Source organism: Marmota marmota, unplaced genomic scaffold (assembly GCF_001458135.2).
Source record: "Marmota marmota marmota unplaced genomic scaffold, marMar, whole genome shotgun sequence".
NCBI classification, from domain to species: Eukaryota; Metazoa; Chordata; class Mammalia; order Rodentia; family Sciuridae; genus Marmota; species Marmota marmota.
Window position 1 is genome coordinate 14,816,571 of NW_025999998.1, and position 18,027 is coordinate 14,834,597.

At 36.4% G+C, this 18,027-nt stretch overlaps 1 protein-coding gene across 1 annotated transcript in view; it reads left to right on the top strand.

Annotated features, from left to right (window-relative positions):
• The window catches only part of Tmc1 (transmembrane channel like 1), a 161,670-nt gene that overhangs the window by 123,957 nt on the left and 19,686 nt on the right, over window positions 1-18,027 (top strand). Inside the window, exons 11-15 of the mRNA XM_048806780.1 lie at window positions 976-1,027; window positions 1,854-2,071; window positions 2,205-2,366; window positions 8,139-8,267; window positions 16,846-16,913. Coding sequence (XP_048662737.1) covers window positions 976-1,027; window positions 1,854-2,071; window positions 2,205-2,366; window positions 8,139-8,267; window positions 16,846-16,913 — 629 coding nt within the window. The remainder of the gene's footprint in view (window positions 1-975; window positions 1,028-1,853; window positions 2,072-2,204; window positions 2,367-8,138; window positions 8,268-16,845; window positions 16,914-18,027) is intronic.

An 18,027-nucleotide genomic window follows, 5' to 3' on the forward strand; every position in this document is an offset into this window, starting at 1 on the left:
ATATATATATATATATATATATATATATATATATATATACACACACACACACACACCTTTAAAAGGGATTCATTTCCTAGAAAAATCTTGCATAGCAAATGAAACAGTCTAATAAAAAAAAAAGGATCCAAATTTAAGCATTCTAGGTATTTTAGAAGTGGTAATAGTAGAGAAAAGGAATATTTGTGGAAAATATTTCATGGAAAATAGAAGTCATTAGGTAGAATTTTTTTTTTAAACTTAAAACAAAGGAACACTTCCAAGCTTATTTAGTAAGTTTGCTTTCAATATTCTCTTATAATTGTAACAGTAAATATAAGCAAAATTATCATACAGCTTTGGTTTATGGTTCATATTTATCATATATTCTATATAAACAAACTATGCTAAAGAAGGAGTGGTTGATTATCACTAAAATGATCACTCTTGTAAGAAGATGCTTGAGCCAGGTATGGCGGCACACACCTATAATCCTAGAGACTTGGGAGGCTGAGGCAGGAGGATCATAAATTCGAGGCCATCCTCAGCAACTAAATGAGGTCCTAAGCAACTTAGTGAGACCATATCTCAAAATTAAAAATAATAAAAGGCTTAGGATGTAGCTCAGTGGTAAAGCACCTCTGGGTTCAATCCCCAGCACCAAAAAACAAAAAACAAACAAACAAAAAATGGGGCTTGACATTGACATCCAATCCATTTTAGGGAACCCCTGAGTCCTGGAGGCCAATGAAAGGAATAATGGGGATTCATGAATAACTTTACAAATCTATTGAGACAAAATTGAAATTTAACTTTATGATTGCACAGGATCTGTTAAGTGTTTATGTTAGACTGAAATTATATCATGCTGATTTTATATTATGTCTTGCTGAGTTTTGTGTCTTCTTTATCATACTTATGAGACATTCTTAAAACAACAAAGACATATTAGCAATTATTTTCTAAATATAGTTTGGTAGTTATTATCATTTAAAGCATGGAGTCCACAGGGGAAAAGAGGAGATGTTTTGTGGTGACAATAAGCCAGGTATTTCAGAAAGATAAGCATGAGCTTATCTCATTATGAAAGTAGTACATATTTGGAATTCTTTTCTTTGACTTAATTTAGCCTATTAATGTAATCATTAGAGTGTCAAACAATAAGAGGGAGATACTCTGAATGGCACATTTTCTATTTTTTATATTTCTCTTTTTTCTCTTTCTGTCTCTTTCACTCTATGCCTTTCCCCTCCTCCATCTCCTCCTCCTCCCTGTCTCTCTCCCTCTTTCTTTCACTTCCCATCCTCCTTCTCCCATGCCCTCTTGTATCTTCTCTTGGTTATGGCTTTGTAAGTCAGTCGTTTATTCTTGGAACTTTCTTGCCTTGGCTTCCATAAAATTATGCTGTGTATTCCAAAAGTTTGCATTCCCAAGATTTAGTATGTAGCCCTAACCAATCTCAGGGAATTCATCTATTCTTACTAATTAGCTCAGTAATGTTGATGATTTCCAAGTTAATATTCTCAGTTTGGGTCTCATCCTTAAGCAAATCATTTTCCATTTCCTTTGGAAATCTTATAGTGAAGTGCATCTCTATAGCAGCATCAGTTACCATGAGAAGCAGTATGTGTTCTCTGGGTATAGAGTGATGTAAATTGCAGACCTCCTCATACCAGGAGAAAGATCATCACCACTGGTACACCCACTCTGACACACATGTACATCTTGTGAATGTAAGTTGAATTTTTTTTGTTTGTTATTGAGATCAAATTCTAGATACGCATGAAGAAATCTTCTTTAGTCTTATCAAAGATGCAAGGAACTGAGCTGAAAAGCTCTCAGAATTCTGGAGGAAAGCACCAACGATTATTAAGTACCATTAACCTGGTCCATTCCTCACGTCTCCATGCAGATGAATATGGTTATGTCCCTCCTGGGGATGTTCTGTCCAACACTGTTTGACTTATTTGCTGAATTGGAAGACTACCATCCTCTCATCGCTCTGAAATGGCTCCTGGGACGCATTTTTGCTCTCCTTTTAGGCAACCTGTATGTATTTATTCTTGCCTTAATGGATGAGATTAACAACAAGGTAAGCCTTGTGTTTAGATTGTCCTTTACACCAGCATTTTGATTTCCCAGCCTCAGGAATGCCTGACATGCCTTTGGAAATGGTGCTTATCTTTTGTTGTTGTTGTTGTTGTTTCCATCTCTTTGCTCTCTAGATTGAAGAGGAGAAGCTTGTGAAGGCCAACATCACCCTGTGGGAAGCCAACATGATCAAGGCCTACAACGCATCCCTCTCTGAAAATACCACCGGGCCACCATTTTTTGTTCATCCTGCAGATGTACCTCGAGGACCGTGCTGGGAAACCATGGTGGGACAGGTAATCCCACAAACAGAAGTACGTGCAATCAGTCAATTGAAAAAAGAGGACAGTCAATATTTCTTCCATAAGTTTAGTCTATTTTTCATTGCTTATTAATAAAAATTGCTGATCACTTGAACTTTTTTCATGTGCTGGCTCTGAACTTCATGTATATTATCCCATGTAGCCCTCACATCTATCCCTTGAGATAAGTTCTTGTTTGCCCCTTTTACAGTTGCATAGAAAGGAAGGAGAGTTTAAAATGATATAAGAAGTTTACTATTTACTGACATTCTAATAAAGCACCAAGTTTTAGATACTGGCTCAAATCAGTATTTAAATGAAGTTCTATTTAGTATTACTTGTTTGCCATATAAATAAAAAAAGCAAAAGTAGGTTCTTTGGGGATCATATATAAATTTTAGTAACTTCAATTTTTATTAAATACCTTTTCTATAAGCCTTAAAGGAAACACTATTTGTTTTCATGATGATTACATAAATGACCCCAGTCCAAGGTCAGTGTCATTTATCAGAGAAAAGAACTTATGTTTCACATGATTTCTGTGCAATAAGGAAAACCAAACCAAATCAGACCAAACAAAATCTTTTACAAACTTTTCATTTAAGAATATCTACTTTAGAGGCTCTTATTTCTGTACAGATCTAATCTATATTTTAAAAACCTATAATTTTATCTTCTTATAATTGACATCCTTAATGTGAATTTCATAAACTAATTTGGGACTTCAGTTTATCACTGAGAAGAGAAAAACTTAAATATATTACTGTATGTCCTTCAGATGATAGTTCAAGGTCAGTAGTAATGTATTTTTTTGTGAAATTATTTGAATAATTTTCATAGTGTACTTACTTTTTATAAGATAAAAGGAAAATTGGGAAATTAGTATTTATCTTATTAAACTAAAATAATTTAAACAAATAGATATCTTCAGCCTCAATATGATGCTCATTGGACTTAAGCTAATCAACTATGATTTCAATTGTGGAAAAAAAATAAAATCAATGTGTATAATTCTAGAAATATGATTAAAAATTGGGTACACATTATGGTTTGAGGAAAGATTTTTATTTTACTTTACTTTTGAAGGTTTCAGGGATGAGATAAATTCCTGCCTTCTTAGTTATATGTTATTAGATTTTTGGTGTTCAGCAATGAACATTTCACACATGTTTAAAAAACATATTATATATGAAATGATAAATAAAATAACATTGAACAAAAGTTGGCAGCATTTAGAAGAGAGATACTTGTAATCCAGTGAGTGGTAGACAGAATAAATAACCTCCAAAGTTGTCCCTATCCTAGGTCCCTGCAACCTGTGAATGTGTTGTTACCTTATGTGGCAAGATGGACTTCACAGATGTGATTACATTAAGGATATTGGGTTGGAAGAAATATTCTGAATGATGAGTGAACCTAGTAAAAATCATTAGAGTCTTTAAAATTCAAAGACAAAAAAGTCAAAGTCAGAAAATTGAGATATGGCAATAGAGGTTGAGTAATGTGCTTTACAGGTAGAGAAAGGAACCATGGGCCAAGGAATGGGGACAGTCTCTAGGAGTTAGAAAGGACAAGGAAGCAGATTCTTCCCCATATCTGCACTTTTAGATTTCTGACTTCTAGAACTGTGTGAAAATAAATCTGTACCATTTCAAGTCACGAAGTTTGTGGCAATTTGTTATAGAAGTCATTGGAAATGAATGCTCATGGGTACATGTGCTTTCATATTTCAAGGCTTTGTGTCATGAAATATGGTCATGATGCCTAACACAAGTCTGTTTTATTACATCTAAGCTGACCTCTGAATCTTCAGTACAAGTTTCAAGAAATGAAAAAACTAAGAAGTACAGATTTCACTAACTCAGATTTTGAGATGTTCCCTTCTATACATCCTAGAATGCAGGCTGGCACAAGAGCTAAGAAACCTACCCTCCAACCAGGCAAGCACCTAGTGAACAAGATTTATAAAATTAACTATAAAGAATAAGATCTGGAATGGCCACTTCTGGAGAAAGAAAATGGATATTGCTTTAGGAGATGTTTATGTTTCTGATGAAGAAATTTCTGTAATAGTCCCACACATAATGACTTAAAATAAAGGCAAAGCCATCGATTCAGTTCTTCTTCTTGGAGGCCCCTGGACCATGGTGCTTGTCTTGTCCTATAAAAGTCTTGTGTCTAGTGATTTTTCTTGCTTTTTCATCTTTCCTTACTGCCATTTGTATAGTTGGATTTCCTCTTTCTCTTTTGCCCTCCATTCTCCAAAGGAGCATTAAGCACATGAAGGAAAGTCTGCAGAGCCAGCAGGGCCAGCTCTGAACAGAAATGCTGATGTGGTAGGTGGAATCCACAGGAATGAAGGGAACACACTGGTCATAACGACTGAGGGCTGGTGTGTTTGGCCTTTATGAGATCAATGTCTATCTGTACTGTCGTATCTGGAGACATTGCTATTGCTTAGTCAACTGAATAATGAAAAACATGGAAAAGGGGGTACATAATGGCAAGGATGTACCCCACAGGGTCATCGATAGTTCTGTGAGGAGATTCCGCAAGTTCCTTTTCTCCTTCATGAACGCACTCTGCTTTGTTTCTCCTGAAGGATGCTGTGGGATTCAAAGATCTCTTAGTTCTAAATACAGGTAATTTGTCTGCAGTGATTCCCAAGTTGTCATTTAGTCTCATCTCCAATGGCACTCGATAGAGAGACAGCGGAGCTTTTTGGGGGGACATGTGTTGGAAAACGTTTACTGAAGTCTGCATTTTGGAGAAGGAAAGAAGTCAAGAGCTGGAAGTAATGATGACAATGGCTAACATTTATTGGATACATCTAATGTGACAAGTATTACCTCCTTGAATTTTTAAATTAACCTATGATACATGTCGTATTATCATTCTCATTTTGTAGGTGAGGAGACTGTGACTGAGAAAGGTAATTTGTCAAAACCTCGCAGGAAGTCAATGCCAGGAAGCCAAATTTAACCTACATAGTCAGGGTCCTTGTTCACAGTGTGGACTCATTCTCCAGAAACAATCAGTATCAGGACAGATGTTCCCTGCTTGGAACCTCTGTGATTTGTGGCCCTCTGTGATATCCTTGCCTATTATTTTGGCTTTTCCTATTAATGATTCCCTTAGATTAATTGGTCAAAGGTGCCTGAACAACTCAATGTCACAGGTGTGAAGTTGTTCTGTGGGAAGCGTGGTGCTCAATACCAGGCCAGGTGTCCCATTGGATCAGCATGCTAGGAACTGGAATTGAATGGTGTCATTGAGGTGGACTGGACCACCAATTTTGGAATTATTCTTTTCTCTGGAGCAGTTTTTTCCTCCTATGGTTTGTGAATTAGATACTTAAAATTTATGATATAAGGTATGAATCCTCCTCCGGCATTTTTTGTAAAAGTTGCATCATTTCCTGGGAAAGAGTAGAATTTCAGCCCCTGGGATGAGGATGCTTAGGAGGATGTGGAGGACTTCTTGACCACTCTGAAATGTTCTTACCTGAACAAGTCTTCATGACCTGGCAGTGCAAACTGAAAGCATCTCTCATAGCCTAGTTTTCATTGATGCTAGTTATTAGGATCTGAACTCAAAGTTGCCTGAGGAATGAAAGGAGAATAATCACAGAGAAAAGGGAAAAATTTCCCAAAATAATTTTAGGAATTTTCTATAACTCACTCTTCATTTATTCATTCATCCCATGTTTGTTGAATAGGCACTAAATACCAGGCATTATGCTAGATACTGGAGATATAAAGGAAAACAAAATATGGACCAGTTCTCTGCCTTTATGAAAATTATAAGCTATTGGGAGTAAAGAGGCTCAAGGCCATAACTTAAATAATTACACAAAAACTGCAAATAGATAATAACAAGAAAGCACTACAGGGATAAAATGCATGAAATCTGAGAACTTTTTGAGAGAGCTGCCCTAATGTGTAGCCATTGACATAAACTGAGCCAAGAGGTATCTTAAAGGTGATGACTAGAGTGAAGGTCATCTGCAAAGGCCCCGTGACCTGAAAAAGTGTGGAGATGGAGGGTCCGAAAGAAGGCAGTGAGACAGGAGTGGAGATGACAAAGGGAAGAACAACACAAGAAAAATACGGAGAGCTAGATGGGTGGGTTCCCAACATGACAAAAACTTGCCTAGTAGGGATAGCTTTTAGCACATCCATGGGGAAATACTTTCTCTCTTTTCTTGTATCATCCTTACCTGTTAAAGATCATTTTCTCAAACAGACTCTGTTTACATACCCCATCACAGGTGTTATTTTTGGTGAGAATTAATGCTAACAAATGTTCAAATTTATATTGTTTTCACTAATTTTTGTTTTTATTACATTTATATTATAGTAGCTTCTATTTATGGTAGTCAATATATACCTTGTATTTGTAACAGTAGTAGTCATCTTTGAAAAATGAAGTATTACTAAAGCTAAACAAGCTAGTAGATAATAATATTTCACATGGTACTCGGACAATGCAGGGCTATGAAGCTATGCATGACGGCCTGCAGCTTAGGAAGCACAGCTCTGGAGAATGAGGCTGGAAATTCACCTAATGGCTACTGGTTAAATGCTCCTTTGCTCTGTGAGATAGCTCACTGGTTATTTTAGAAGGGAGACTACCAGGTAGCTGGAAATAAAAATTAAAAAGTTCTCACAGTAGATTAGAATCCTTACAAAAATATGATACTCAGTGTTTTCAGTGTTAGGTCACAAATTATTGGAAAGAAACAGAAAGGGAACAGCAGAAATAAACTATGGTGATGAATATTTACAATTGTGTATCTATTATTACATTTATTGCTTATTGTCATGTGATTTTGTATGAGGAAATAGTGACCTTCCTCTCTTAACTGACAGCACATATACTTTGCACGTGAATTCAAACCCATGCTACTGAAGTGACCAGTCTTGAATTTTCCAGATTTTTCTTTTTGGGGGAAGATACCAGGAATTGAACTCAGGGGCACTCGACCACTGAGCCACATCCCCAGCCCTATTTTTGTATTTTACTTAGAGACAGGGTCTCACTGAGTTGTTTAGTGCCTTGCTTTTTGCTGGGGCTGGACTTGAACTCGTGATTCTCCTGCGATTGGGATTACAGGCATGCGCCACTGTGCCTGGCCCCAGATTTTTTAATAATATTATATACCTTTATAGATGCATCCATAACACGCAGAGGATGTTTTTAATCAACACATGAGTTTGTACCACATACCTGGTTTGGTACTTTTTTTTTTTTTTCAGTGTTAGGGAAGGAGCTCAGGATCTTGTGCATACAGAGCAAGTGCTCTACCATGGAGCTACATCTCCAGCCGTGGTATTATAAATTTTGAAAACCCTTTTCTTATGAGAGAATTTTGATACTTTTTAAAGCACTTTGTTAAGATAAAATTCACACCCTACAATTTTGCCCATTTGAAATATTTTCAAGGCCAGATGTCTTAAATCTCTCTGTGGTCTATATTCTCCTGTTTTTGTTTTTGTTTTTTTATTCTTGTGTCACACTTATGAAAATATCTTAGTAAAAGACTTTTGACATATTGATTTGGGGATGAGGAATAATTATTTTTAGACTATCAAAATAAAGATGAAACACTTTTAATTTACTAGATATACCTAGAAGTTATTTTTTCTTTTACCATTAATTGCAGTCTGCAAACCAATAATGTTCTAGAAACATGACAATTTGATGCCAACACGAAGATCATCTGAGATTGAAATGAGTATTTTAATACAAATAATGTCCCAACAGGAATTCGTGCGACTGACCGTTTCTGATGTTCTGACGACTTATGTCACAATTCTCATCGGTGACTTTCTCAGGGCATGTTTTGTAAGGTTTTGCAATTACTGCTGGTGCTGGGATTTGGAATATGGATATGTAAGTAAGATACTAATTTTTTTCAGATTTTTCTTTTCTACACTTTTTTCTTTCATACACTTCACAGTTTGATAGGTGAGATCACCTTTTTAGATATCAATAAATAAAGGCTGGTGAACACTGTCCTAACTCAGAAGAGATCAGACTCAGTAACGTGGTTTCTAATATTGAAATGAAGTCAGCACAAGATAGCTAACGTAATGGACCATGACGTGGCAGTCAAAATGTTGAACTCAGGAAATCTTGGCCCATAGTCATCCCTGTCTCCTTGAACAAAGCTGGTGTGTTTCCTGAAGCAGGGCGTGATGGCTATCAGCTTCACATTCTATCTATTTTTTTACATTCTACTGTACTACTGGATCATTATTAGGTGCCAGTTACTATGCCGTAAACTGGGGGCTAAAAGAACTCAGTACATTTGGTGTTTGCTTCATAAAGCTCATGATCTAGTAATAGTTTGACAGAGTCACCAACAGGGGACTGTGGCAGTTTTAAGAAGACTGGATTCATCCAGCACAGGGTGCTGGTAGGTGGAGCTGGAATCCTGCAGGGGCAGCTTCTATTCCTGAAACAATGGTATGGGTTTATCTGAGCTCACTAGTGCTGACTCAATTACCAACTTTCCCTCTATGCTCAACACTAAGTCCCCCACAAGTTTAAGGGAAGCAGCATAGCATAGTAGTTCTGTAGCCTAACACAGCACCAGGTTTCCACTGTCCCTCTTGCCAATGAAACTGTCTTCATTAATGCTGGGAAATATGACCTGGGGAATTGGTAGTACCCATGCGCTTAAAATCCTCCAGTGGTTTTGTAAGCACTTTGAATGAATTCCAAATCCCTCTCTAGGGCCTTCAGTATCCCATATGACATGCTGCTTTTCTTTCTGAGCTCATTTGCTACCACTTTTGCTCTTGCTTTGTAAAGTCCACAGGCCTCAGCTGCCTTTTTTGTGCTCAAACACAAGACGGTCCTTGCATTTGTTCTTGCTGTTTCTCTCTCAAGGCTTACTGTTACTTTATAGCTTCACACAGTTGGTTTCTTTTTATTACCAAGGACTCAGCTAATAGTTCACCTCCTCAGAGCTCTTCTCTGACCATCCACTCTAACGTGGCCCATTAGGCAATCTGTATTACAATGTGCTCTTTCATTTATTCATAAATTGTACAACTATTTGGCATTCCCTTTTTAAAAATGTGCTTATTACCTGCCTTCCTCTTTTTGAAAGAAAACTATCAGACACAACCCTTGACCTCTGTTATTTGAACCATGCTAATCCTGCAGCAGGCATCTTGTGTGACTGACTGGTTGACTGTTGAACTTCTACCTCCAGGGCATCCCTAGCTGTTGACAGACTGTGCCTCCTCCCAGGGATGTGCTCATGGAGTCAATTCTGGATTAGGGTTCTGGAGCCAGAGATGCTTCTGTGCTCACCAGTGAATGAGTTCTTTATAGCTGATCTGCCTTCTATTTCATACCCTCCAATCTCTGGACTAGCCTATATTGAAGGCTGTTTTCAAAGACTCCAGGCTAGATCCTCTGGCTATCTGACTTTGAGACACTGCCTTTCATTAGGTCATTGCTATCACATCCATTGCAAGTGGAAGTACCTCCTCAGATGGTCTAAAAGTAGTTAGGTAATGCTCTTCGGTGAGCAATAGTGAGGTAATGCTATGGATCCAGGATGCTGGTGTGTTGCTTTTCCAGCCCTTGCTATGAGGTATTTAGCTGGCATTGGTTCATTTCTATTTTCCTTTCCTGATTCAGCTCTTCTGAGGCAGACATAAAATTTGCTATTTCTTTTCCTAGACCATTGCCTGGCTTTTATTTGCCTTTTATCCCTTGCTGTTTTCTTCTTAAGTGGCAGAAAATTTGACTGCAAATATGAAGTCAATATAACATGACCTGGATGCATAAAAGCTGTAATTAAATGACTATAATTTATTATTTATTAAGCGCTGACAGTGCTCTTGGGTTAGTACAAAGTACAGGAAACAAGTTTCTGTTTTAGGTCACAGAGAAAGAATTTTCTCTCATGTTACCTTTGGAAGGCTCTTTGGAGAAAAGCTCAAAATCAAAACAAGTTTTAAAATATTAAAGATACATTGGATGATGTATCTTTGACATGGATCCTATCGTCATTGACCCCACAAGAGGAGAGCTCACTCTGTTTACTGCCTACCAGGAGCAAACTTATGGGCAACTTCTGTGCTAGGTGATGAGAGAACATGGAGGTGTAGAGATGTAGCCTACAGAGATGTTGTGAACTTGGGACTGCAGGCTAGATTCAAATAGCAGATATTGGTTTTTGTTTGATCTGCTCAGTGTTCCTGTTGTTTTTGCCTTTTTACATGCTAATACTTAAAGACTTTGTACTTCTTGCTTTTTTTTTTTTTTGACATTTTGGAAGACCTGGCAATATTCAATCCATATTCTCCATAGGGAGAAATGGCAGGGTTGAGAGTTTGCTGTCCACAGAGGGTAGATATTCATTCTCTTGTCCCTAATACTCCATTGCTCTTTCACATTGCAAGCTTTCAATATCAATAAAGGGCATAAAAATGTAAATACTACGCCCTGGGATTTTGGAGACAGTGGGGAGACAGAAAGAGATAGGGGCCAGCAGGGGGAAGGAGACGGGGGAAAGAGGAGGTGTGCTTCAGTAGAAATACAAAGACATTATAGGGGAGGCATTCAAATGGCGTCTCAAAGTATGCTTAGAATTTCAAGAGATGGAGGAAAAGCAGTCCTAGCAGAGAGACAAGTGTAAGGCCCCAGAGTTGGAAAGTGTGAGCAGTGCAGATGTGTGAGCTAGGGCTGTTTTGGAGAAGAGGTTGATGAGAATGTTTCTCTGCTGTTCTCCTAGGTCTGCTAGTTGACGGTATGGTTCATAAAGTACCTGTCATGAAGGGAAGGAGAATCTGAGATGGGCAGAGGAGATACTCAAGAATCCTTTCAGAAATAAAGAGAAAAATATAGCCATTTCAGTCACAACCTATATATATATATATATATATATATATATATATATATTGTTGTTGTTGTTGTTGTTTCTTTGTCTTCCTGAATTCCAAAAATAATGTGAGTTCATTGCAGAAAATTTGAAAAATGTGATAAAACTAAGTAGAAAAATAAAAATAGAAGATAATCTCAACACTAATGATATTATTTGATTTATGTCAATCAAGTAACATTAATATTATTTATGTGTAGATAAACAAGTACTATATTTTAAAGTATATTATTATAGATTTAAAAAATGTGCACACATATGTACTTGTATATGTAATATGTATGTGTGTATACAGAGAAACAGATAATCTGTTTACCTACCTTTTGGCACTCAACAGTAATCATTTTCTCATGTGATTCACTACTCTTTTATAACATCTTACCCACTTTTTTTGGTGCTGCAGATGGCACCCATGGCCTTGCTCATGCTAAGTGTGCACTCTACCACTGAGCTACAATCCCAGGCCCCCATAATATACTTTTTAAAATTTTTGTATGATAATCTACATATGGACTTACTATATTTAATCAGTTTTTAAATTTGTCAGCTGAACTGTGTCTGTTTTGTTGTTATAATAATTGTTATGATAGCATTTAATTATGTTGATATAGATAAATATCTTCATAGGTAAATCATGGAGGTATACATAAAGTATTTCCTGTACATTTCCTTATGTTGAATTTTTTGCTTCTAAAGTGCCATTTTAAAAACCTACTGTCTTTTATTGCAACAACCTCTGTAAAAATTAAACTCTCAGACTTCACCATTAGATTCAGAGACCCATAGAATGCTAAAGTTGGACTGAATTTTGACATAGTAATCCATAATGCTTGTATTTTACAAATAAAAAAATTGATTATTTGAATTGAAGTGAGGTTCATAAGTTTATGCAGACAGAGAATAAGTAAGGACAATAAAGTATATTTCTCAACAAAAACATTATATTAAATATATTGGATTATATCCTTGTTCCATCTGAGTAGGTGGGGTTGAAAATTATCCCATATATTTTTCCAGTCAAAATTTATGACCAAAGTATTATCAGAGAAAATCTATGAAGATAAACTGAGATGGGAAAATTATTTGTATGAAGTAGATTATTAGCTTATGTACTGCAAGTTACTATTCCCAAGGCTTCTCTGCACATGGTAGTTCTCAGTGTTTCTAAAGAGTCTGCTGACTTTTGGGGAGTCGAATGATTTGTTCTCAGGAGGAATTTTAACTGCTCTGATTCAGTCCAGGATGAGGCCTCTTGTAAAATCTTCATGTTTTTCTTAACAATTCAATAAAATTTAAATTTTCACAGACACAAACTGCAGAACTTATCAATAAAGTAAATAGAGAATACCCAAGAAGAAACAGAATAGAATGCAGGGCATGGGATGACAGCATGTTGAATAAACTTACCACCTTTTTCACAGTTGAATGCTTAAGGTGATTCTTGCTCAACTTATATAAATAGAAAATATAGGAGATTTTTCTCAAGAGCAGATGAAGAGGCTCAAGTTTATTCATGCAGAAGAGACATATGATTGACAGACCATCCAAGTGAATTCCCAGTCATATTAAATAGTATTACATGTGTCAGAAATATTATAAGTACATTACATATATTATTCCATGGAAACATACCAACAATGCTATAAGGTAGGTACTATTATTCCTACTTTACAGTAAACTGAGGCTTAGAGAATGTTAAATAATTTGTCAAACATACATAGCCTGGCCAGTGGTAGGTTTAGGCCTTAAACCCAAGTCTGATCAACTTCAAAACCATCAACCAGATCTCCACCATGTTTTCACTGTCATGCTTAACCCTAGATAGGCTTTTATTGAAGTTCCACTTGAATCCGTGGATAGAACCCACCTGCATGCAGTTAACAGGATCCTACTGTCAACTAGGGTGGAAGTGCAGAACTCTAAGTCAGAATCATCCTAATAGCTGAGGCTAGGATTTGTCTTATATTAGCGGTTCTCAAATTTAAGCATGCATCAGAGTCCCTGATGAACCAGGAAAATATAGCATTTCTGATTGGGCATCTCTTGGCAGGGCCCAAGAATTAATTTTTCTTTCAGCTTCTCAGGTGATACTGCTGACTCTGGTCTGGAGACCACATTTGAGAACTGCTGCTCTGGAGCCACAGCCTAGGTCAGCCTGCTGCTCCAAGGCAGAATGATCTGTCTTTGGAAATTGAGATTTGTGTGAAAAAGGTCAGCAGGTCATTGCAAAGACAGAATTAATCCACTCTGAGATCTTGAATTACATTTCACAATATCCATAGGTTGGCAATCTGCTCCAAATAACTAAACTTTCAGGGGGACTATGGAACTCCCCAGGATTTTTAGTTCAATAAGCACCATATATCTCTTCCCTCTGGGGAGATGGCTGACTATCCCACCAAAAACAAAGGTCTAAAATAAAAATAAATCATTCCTAATCCCTTGACTACGATGGACCTTCTCCTAAATCTAAATGAGTTCTTCTGTGCCTCCAACAATCTTGGCAGGGATGAATAGCCATTAGGGAGTTCATTATGCTTTTCTCATTTTATTATCTCAGGTTTCAAGAAAACTTGTTCCACCACCCTCAGCATCATTTATCTTTAAGGTTTTTTTTTTTTTCTATTTTAGAGGCCATTGAATAAATTAATTTATATTTATTGAAGTATTGCTTTAATATTTTAAAATATAATTTCATGTTTCAAACATTGAATTTATATGTATATATGTGGGTTTTTTGGCCTTCTAATGTATATTTAATTTTTGGAATTGGGTTTTCTGTGTTTAATACATAAAGTGTTAAATTTAAATTCTGATATGTTCACAGAGAAGGAATTTTTTAATAACTGTAATTTTTAATCAATAACAGATTTTAGATGAGAAAGGGATCTTAGAAATTACATAGTTCCGAGGTTGGTAAACTTTCTTTCTGCAAAGAATCAAAAAGGAAGTGTTTTACCTTTTGAAAGCTATGTGGTTTCTGTTGCAACCAATCAACTCTATTGTTTCAATTGAAAGTGGGCACAGACAACGTATGGATGGATGAATATAGCTGTGTTACAATAAAAATTATTTATAAAAACAGGTGGCAGTCCAGATTAGGTTCATAGACCACAGCATGCCAACATCCCCATCTAGTTCATTTTATTAATTTATCTTTATGGAAACTAAGGCCTAAAGTGACTGGCCCAGCTCACTTGGCTAGGAAATACTGGGGCAAAGTCTAATACTCGGGTAATAGACTTGTTCCACAAGACCACTTGGAGCACAGAGCCACCCTGAATCCTTTCTTCATCAGGTCAATTTAGATATCAAGGTTTTATTCCTCCAGCTGTTTCTGCTACAAACAATATGAGGCCAGGGATACCCAGGGTGTCCTAAATACATTTTGGTCAACTTGTTATGAAATATTTCATCTGAAATGACCTTCAAGAGGTTTATGTGTTTGTGAGAGAGGAAAGAAAACAACCCCTCAAAAAGTTGAGTCTTCCCATGTTCAGTAGATAAGCAGGCTGGATCATGACACCATTCTAAGGAGGACAAAGTTGAAGATTTAATTTTGAGATGAAACAGAGAAATGCTCTGAGGCTACAGATGGCACTGGCCACTTGATTAAGCATTTTTCAAATGTATTGTGTGGTCACACAGGACCCTAGAAGAGTATAGATGATCCAGAGCAGAGTGCTCCCACAAAAGGACTGATTCTCCTGTTAAGCAGTAGTTCATTTTTATTTTTGAAGGGAAACGTTTCTTTTCATTGTTAATTTTAGAACAAAAACCATCAACCAAATCATTTGCATCCTGCAGACATTATGCTTCTAGGAAACAAGCTAACTAGGTTAAATACTTCACATGTATCTTGATTGAATTTATGCTGAAATTATCCAGGTCATCTTTGTCCTATTCAATATTTATTGTTCTATTATTATCATATCATCATTTAATTTTGAGACTTAACCATTTTTTTTTTTGACCAGGGATTGAACTCAGGGCCACTTGACCACTGAGCCACATCACCATTTTGTATTTTATTTAGAGACAGGGTCTCACTGAGTTGCTTAGCGCCTGGCTTTTGCTGAGGCTAGCTTTGAACTTTCAATCCTCCTGAGACTTAACCATTCTTATGATGACACACTGGCTATTTATTTCCTAAATCTGTTACAAGGCAGATAACTTATACCTTTCAATTGAATAGGAAAAATGCTGCTGCCTTTGGGGGAAGTAGATGAAATTGAGGTTTGGCTTTAGGAGCACTTGAAATTTGAGGGTAATTTTGTTGGGATCCCAAGTCAGAGATCTATTTTCTCTTCTTGCCAGTATGTTCTTGAGTTCTTGGGAAAAAATTACAGATATTCTCTCAGGTTGTGTGCTCTTGCACATGTGGGTGTGCGCGTGTGCTAGGGAGGGAGTTATCACGGGGATGTGTATGGACTAATGCACGTCTGCAGATTTAGAATCTGGGGCACTGCTAGAGTCCTTTCATTCTGTAACAGTCCCCTCTCTGAAGGTCTTTTTGGCCCTCTCACTTTATATTGACTGCTCTCCTACTCTCTTGCTACCAATTAGTCTCCTAATTCTCTATCTCAAATTAAATAGGAGATAGTTTCATTGCTGTTTTTAATTAGCACTAACTGCATTGATAGACACTTTCCTGCTGGGATGCCTCATCTGTCACCAGGAAGTCCTTGGATATGCTACTCTCCTGGAGGTACCCACTTTGGTCCTGGTGGTGATTCCTAGACACAGTGAACCTCCTGGTGCTGCTGCCCTGCAATGAGAGATAGGATTATATAGGGTATAAAGACCATACACTGAGTTCAGTAAATTCTTGAACTTCTTATTCTTTTTCTGCATTTTTTAAAAAATTGTAAAATTAATTTAAATTTTTGTTAAAGAATTTGTTAGATACATGAAACTGAACAAAGAAAATAAAAATCATAGCCCATCATCCTCCTATAAACTACTAATATTTCACTAATTACTTTCCAGTTTCTTCTCTATTTGCAGTTTCATATAGAGTTTATTAAAAGTAATGAACATATAATAGTATATGTTTTTGTTTAACATTCCAGCATAGTTTTCATTCATGTATAAATATTGTTTACAATGATTGTAATTAACTGCATCAAAATATCATAGTACAGACATATGGTGTTCACTCAGGCAATGTTGGACACTTAAATAGTTTCATCATTCCTTGTTAAAATTATCAGCATTTATAAGACAGATTCCCAGAAGTAGACTTACAGGGTCCAAGCAAATCAGATTTTTCAAGCTTTTAATGTGTGTGATAAAACCATTTTTCTAAAAATTTGCTACAGTTTTGAGTTCTACCAGCAGGGTATAAGAGCACATATGACCATACTTTTGTAGGGCTGAGAGCCTTTTAAAATCAATCTCACTATGTTAAAAAGGTTACTTTGCTATTATTTTACGTATTCCACTGATTATTCTGTAGTTGTCACTGAGGGAAGGTAGTTGAGAGCTTAGTTGTGCCTATGCACAACCTTGCTGTTTGATTTTCACCATTTGAAATGCTAATCCCATGAACACCTGTGTCTCCTCTAGCCTTCCTACACCGAATTTGACATCAGTGGCAACGTCCTGGCTCTGATCTTCAACCAAGGCATGATCTGGTAGGCCGGTTTTTAGACAGCTAATTACTTATAGAAAAACTTCAAGGTCAGATTGCAGAAAGCACTGGAGCTTGGAGTCAGAAGAGACTGTGATCCTTGGCTTCTAATTTACCGTTTGCCCTTGAAAAGTGGATACTGTGATAGTTAATTTTTTTTCCATATTTTAAGTCTTGTTCTCTAGGCATTTTCTTATTTTGCAGAGTGTTCTTTCATCAGATGATCGGAGTCTATATTCTGGTTGGTAGATTTATTTGAAGATTATTTTTTATATCCTCTGACACCAGGATCTAATAATGAAAAACATTAATGATCATATCATCACCAATTAAATATGAAATAAATGAACATAAGTTCTTTTTGAGAAACTGATTTAATTTTCTTTTCACTGCTAAATATATTTAAAATACATCTTAGAGCTATTTTTAAAAGATAATATCTTATTGAGCCCAATAGTTTATAGAGAAGAAACACATGTTTTAGTAAGGTCAAGTTAAAAATATGATCTTCATTTTTTAACTTGCTTTATAGGGCTAGTCACACATTGGAATTGTTTTGAGTATCATCTCTCTCTTTTTTTAAATATTATTATATTTTTTGGACACAAAATACCATTATTTTAATGTGGTGCTGAGGATCAAACCCAGTGCCTCTCATATGCTAGGCAAACACTCTACCAAATGAGTTACAACCCCAACCCCTGGAATTGTTTTGATATGAAATGGATTGTCATATCTTTTATAAAATGGAAGAATTTTCACTATAAACTCTGACAGGTTATGATAAGTTGATATAGCAGAAACCATTTTTGAGTTTAAAAATTGAATCACAGCATGCAATTCATCTAGGGACCAGGTGTCTTGGAAATCTGTCACTCTTAACTAAAAACCCAAAAGCAGTTGCAATTGAGCTACTTTATCCTGTGAATGTGTGATTTACAATATTGTTATCCCAACCACACCATTGTCTAATCACTTGTGACAGGATAGTTGCATTTTTTTGTACAAGCTTCATATATTACTCAAATCCTTCAATCGTAGTGGCTGTCCTAAATTGTTAAATCTTCGTGTGCTGATGGAGACTGAACTCCTTTGCAAATCTTAAAACCATCTCATTT